Here is a 6,000-nt window from a genome sequence, read left to right on the forward strand (position 1 = left end):
AAAACTGCAAAACTTACATGTATGTGTTTTAGTGCACATATTTCATTATGTACTACATTAAAATTACTTTTCTTATAAACTCTCCTACCTCATTATTCGAATCTTGAATAACTTTATACAGGGCTGGTACCAGTGTTTTTTTCCGGTGTAAAGTTGCTGCATAATTGGTGATCTGAGTGTCAGGTAATGCCTAAAAGAAAACATCAAAGAAAACCAAAAATGAACTTAATATTTGAGAAGTTAGAAACTTTATTTTATATGAGTTCCTCTTGAAAAGATTTATAATTGAGTCAACTAAGAAAAGTAAAAATAATTAATATAAGAAATAACCATGAGAGTTAATAAAACAAATTAGTTAGGATGTTATACAATTCTTCTAACTACTCAACAATGAGAAATGATTAGAAATCACACATTACACCAAGATTTGCTGAAATGAGTCACCTTATAATCTAGTCTAAAAGATTAGTGTGCAATACTTTTGTTTTTAATGAGGTGTGCATTTTTTTAAGTCTTTTTATTGAATTTGGTACAATATTGCTTCAGTTTTGCATTTTGTTTTTTTGGCTGCGAGGCATGTGGGATCTTAGCTCCCCAACCAAGGATCAAACCCACACCCCCTGCATTGGAAGGCGAAGCCTTAACCATTGGACTGCCACGGATGTCCCTGAGTGTGGGATATATTTCAATTCGTGTATTTTATGTTCACAAAACACTTATTTCCATAGTGTTTATAAATTATATCGTTTTCAATCAAATTAATGAGTGATTTTTTAATCACAGGAAATAAAAATATAAGGCACAAATCTCATTTCTGTGCCTTATTAAAGCTTGGAGGCTTCCCCTCTTTTATTGAATATATCTTAAAATTTATATATCACCTTATCAATCTATTGATATCAATCCATATCAATTATTCTCCAAAGTAGCAAAAACAAGTTTACTAGCTTCATTTTTACATTACCTTCTAGCCATTATTCACATTAGTGCCTAAAATTTGTAAAGAGGTGCAGCTACAGAAACATGTTATTTCATATTTTGCTATTCCTACTTCGTAACTTTCGTTTCAGTTTTTCCGTGAACATGTATAACTGAATTACTGATATATAGAATCATATGACACATTCTTATCCTCAATCCAATCTACCTTGAATTCTGATAACCATTCTTCCACAACACCACGTTCAGATCCCAGCATCTTCTTCTACCTTCTATTCCTCTTTTCTCTCTGAAAGAAAAAGGCACTGAACTTGAGCACAGTGTTACTTACAGAAACTATCAAAGGTAAATGATGTGTGCCTTTCACTAAAGGAGAAACTCATCTAGTGTATATTTTAGATAAGGAGGCTTACTTTTAGACTAGTGTTCAATTAAAACAGAACTGTTTATAAGAAATAAGTTCTATTTTTAATGATACGTTTGAAATCTATTTTCCTAATGCTTTTCTATTTTCCAATTATACTCCAAAGTAGCAAAAACAAGTTTACTAAGTAAAATCAAACTGTACATTACCCAAGACAAATGCACAGTCTATGCCTAGAGCTTTTACCAAATATACAACTGGCACATACAACTGGAAAAAGTTATACATAATAGAACACTGTGACAGATTTTTACAAAGGTAAAAAAATTAGAAATCAAGGGTTATATGTACAGCAAACTGATTATAAACATATATATATATATATATATATATATATAATATGAAATAAGGCCTTTGAAGTAGGTAGATTTATATGTTTTCTAAAATGGAAAAATAGCCAGATAGAAAAAGCAAGTTGTACAACAGTATATAAGCTATAATAATTCCACTAAAAATTATATAAATGTGAAAAAGCTGGGAGGAAAAATATATATACTGAACTATTAAGTGTTGGCCTCTGAAGGAAGGATTACTGAGGATATTCTAATTATGTAACTTTGAATTATAAAAAAAATAAAAATTGGTATGTATTATTTTTTAAGTGAGACAAACAACAGAAGGATTTTGGTTTTAAATTTAAGGCTCAAAAGGTAACCAAAAGAAAAAAGGAATTTCTTGGGCAGGGAGGGAAATGTCTCCAGAGCAACTGAAATGAAAGTTCCTTTGTTAAAAAGACATATTTATCAAAAAGACAATATGTGTCATATTCCATAATAAATTTCTATCTGAAAAAAAGAAATCAGATTTTCTAAACCCCTCCCATTCCCTAAATATCCATATATAATGCACTATACCAAGTATTATATAAGCAAGGAGTAGAAAAAGGAGTAAGAAATGCCCCTTATTCTCAAGTAGCAAATGCTCTTAAGATGGACTGGTGGATTTATTCAAATAAATTGCAAGAGGAAAAAAAGAGACAGCAGATTAAAAGATATGTTAAAAAAAATCAAGAATCAAAGTATGAATCTTATTTGGACTGACTCAAACAATAAAAAAGAGCATAACACAATTGGAAAAGGTTAAACATGACATTGTATGACTTATTACTTAATACTGGATGATACTAATCCAAGGAATTATTATAGGTTACTTTTATATTTGATAATGGTATTATAATTAGGCTTTTTACTTATTTTTTAAATACAATTTATTTATTATTTTGTCCACACCGTGTGGCATGTGGGATCTTAGTGCCCCAACCAGGGATTGAACTCGTCTCCTGCCCCGCCCCACCCCGGCAGTGGAAGCGTAGAATCTTAGCAACTGGACAGCCATAGAGGTCCCTATAGTTAGGTTTTTTAAAATACTGTTTATCTCTTGCAAGATTCACACCGAAATATTTACTGGTGAAATTATATCTGGGATTTGCTTTTTTAAAAAATATATATATACTTAAATTTATTTATTTTTGGCTGCATTGGGTCTTCGTTGCTGTACGCGGGCTTTCTCTAGTTGCGGAGAGTGAGGGCTACTCTTTGTTGTGGTGCTCAGGTTTCTCATTGCGGTGTTTTCTTTTGCTGCGAAGCATGGGCTCTAGAGCGCAGGCTCAGTAGTTGTGGCGCATGGGCTTAGTTGCTCTGCGGCATGTGGGATCTTCCTGGACGAGGGCTCGAACCCGTGTCCCCTGCATTGGCAGGTGGCCACCGTGTCCCCTGCATTGGCCACCAGGGAAGCCTTGGGATTTGCTTTAAAATAATGGGGATGAGGGTAGCCAAAGGAGGAGAGTGCATTGGGTATAGATAAAATATGACTGGCCGTAAGTTGATAACCACTGAAGCTAACTGGTATGCAAATTTCATTACACTACTCTCTCTACTTTGTTATAGGTTTGAAGTGTTCCATAATGAACTTCAAGAGGGAAAAATAAAGGATCGATGAACTAACTCTACATACAAATCATAATATACATGATATAAAACAACGGTTCTTAACCTTTTTGGGGGTGGGGCAAAAGCACAAAGTTACAGACCCCCTTTGATAGCTGAGCAAAGCTATGTACTGGGGCTTCCCTGGTGGCGCAGTGGTTGAGAGTCCGCCTGCCGATGCAGGGGACACGGGTTCGTGCCCTGGTCCGGGAAGATCCCGCATGACGCGGAGCGGTTGGGCCCGTGAGCCATGGCTGCTGTGCCTGCGCATCCGGAGCCTGTGCTCCGCAACGGGAGAGGCCACAACAGTGAGAGGCCCGCGTACCGCAAAAAAAAAAACAACAAAAAAAAAACTATGTACTGATCCCTACTTCAGAAAAAGATAAATATGATGCCTGCATGTACATGATTTTACAAATAATTTCAGGAAGTTCACTGATTCACTAAAGCCCATTAATAGATATGGACTCCCAAGTTATAAACTCATGAAGAAATGAGACTCTTAAAAATAACTTTATGAAATAGAGCACAACTATACTTCCTAATGATAATGTCCTTCAAAGAAGTCATTTTGTAAGGTTCCTATATTTACTACAATGATTGTTCAAATCACTGTCAGAATTTTCTTTCAAGTACCAATTAGTTAAGTGGTACTAAATACTCTGTATAACCTAGTACTTCACCTAAAAATGGACTCCATGACATAATTATGATTAATGTGTATCTTACTCTATGCAAATTACACCTCTTTAAAAAAAATTTACCTATAAAAAATAAAATAACAAGCCTAGATCCATCATACGTTATAACGTTCAGTTATAAATAATGGGCTAAACATCCTAAGGCAGTTGCCCCTGGAAGCTTCTCAGAAAGAACTCAAGGAGGCAACTGACCAAAAAGCAAAGGAAGGATTCAGTCAGAAATTCATCAATCCATTCCATAAATATTTCTCTTTCTTTCTTTCTCTCATTTATTCATTATTATTTTTGGCTGTGTCGGATCTTAGTTGTGGCACGTGGGCTCTCTAGTTGTCCCGCAGCATGTGGGATCTTAGTTCCCTGACCAAGGATCGAACCCACATCCCCTGAATTGGAAGGCAGATTCTTAACCAGACCACCAGGGAAGTCCCCTATAAGTATTTCTTAAGCAAAAACTATATACCTGCCATTATGCTAGGAGCTAGAAATACAATGGTAAACAGAATCAGATGTAGACTCACTCTACTGGGGCACTTACCTAGTGGAGGAGGCTAAACACATTTTTGCAAAGAGACAAGGAGTAAGAAGGAAAGGTACACAAAAGCGTAAAACAAAGGAACCTAATGCTCATGAAGGTTTCTCTGAGGTAGCACTTAAACTGAGATATCAAAGATCAGTAGGAGTCAAGGGGAATAGTGAAGGAACATTCTAGAAAGAGGGAACAGCATATTAAAAGGTTCTGTGGGGGTTTCCCTGGTGGCGCAGTGGTTGGGAGTCCGCCTGCTGATGCAGGAGACACAGGTTTGTGCCCCGGTCCGGGAAGATCTCACATGGCGTGGAGCAACTGGGCCCGTGAGCCATGGCTGCTGAGCCTGTGCGTCCGGAGCCTGTGCTCCGCAACGGGAAAGGCCACAACAGTGAGAGGCCCGCGTATCACAAAAAAAAAAAAAAAGGTTCTGTGGCAAGAAAACAACATAGGAAGATGTAGAATCTGAAAGAATATCCAAGTGGTTAGGAGCACAGAGAGCAAGGGGCATGGTTGAGGGCAGAGAGAGAGAGGCATGGGCTGATGTTATAATAAACAAGACCTTCTAGTCTACATTAAGTATGGAAAGTGACTGAGGATAAGATTAAAGGTTTGAAAGGTTTACCTGGCTATGATGTAGAGAACACTCTTTCAAAGCTAGCTGCAAAATTCCCATTAGCAAGAAGACTAGGGGCTTCCCTGGTGGTGCAGTGGTTGGGAGTCCGCCTGCCAATGCAGGGGACACGCGTTCATGCCCTGGTCCGGGAGGATCCCACATGCCACGGAGCAGCTAAGCCTGTGTGCCACAACTACTGAGCCTGAGCTCTAGAGCCCGCGAGCCACAACTACTGAGCCCACGTACCACAACTACTGAAGCCCACGCACCTAGACCCCGTGCTCTGCAACAAGAGAAGCCACCGCAATGAGAAGTCCACGCACCACAACCAAGAGTAGCCCCCACTCGCCACAACTAGAGAAAGCCCACGCGCAGCAACAAAGACCCAACGCAACCAAAAATAAATTAAAAAAGAAAAAAAAAAACGAATTAGGTGAAGCATACAAACAGGAAATTCAAAAATGAAAAAGAAAAAAAGAAGACTAAAAATATTCCAGGCTTGCTATATATAGCACTTGCTCTGAGAGTTCCTACTAAGTCAAGTCTCTGGAAGTTAAAAAAAAAAAACCAAAATAGCTACTGATAATAAAAATGGTATTTATTTACAAAGTACCTGAATAATAAAGTAGGCTCCATTTTTATTAAGCTTCAAATAAAGTGTAAAAAGTTTAAGCAATGCCTACATTATTTTCTCTGGAAATAAGTTTTTTAGGGATAAATTCTAACATCTGAATCTCCCTTTAATATTTCCCTTTTATCCCAAGTCTCTTATGAAAGTATAAACAAGAGGGGCTGTTTTGTTGATATTACTTACAACATCTCCTTCTACCACCTCATTATCACTAATGAGTTCAGCAGGGCACAAGATTGAG

General features: G+C 37.3%; 1 protein-coding gene across 1 annotated transcript in view; it reads right to left on the reverse strand.

Moving 5' to 3' along the window:
• The window catches only part of HYCC2 (hyccin PI4KA lipid kinase complex subunit 2), a 66,671-nt gene that overhangs the window by 41,531 nt on the left and 19,140 nt on the right, over positions 1-6,000 (reverse strand). Inside the window, exons 3-4 of the mRNA XM_007469209.1 lie at positions 1,148-1,226; positions 89-190 (exon numbers count right to left, since the gene is read on the reverse strand). Coding sequence (XP_007469271.1) covers positions 89-190; positions 1,148-1,198 — 153 coding nt within the window. The 5' untranslated portion in view covers positions 1,199-1,226. The remainder of the gene's footprint in view (positions 1-88; positions 191-1,147; positions 1,227-6,000) is intronic.

The sequence above is a fragment of the Lipotes vexillifer genome, unplaced genomic scaffold, assembly GCF_000442215.2.
Source record: "Lipotes vexillifer unplaced genomic scaffold, Lipotes_vexillifer_v1.1 scaffold648, whole genome shotgun sequence".
NCBI classification, from domain to species: Eukaryota; Metazoa; Chordata; class Mammalia; order Artiodactyla; family Lipotidae; genus Lipotes; species Lipotes vexillifer.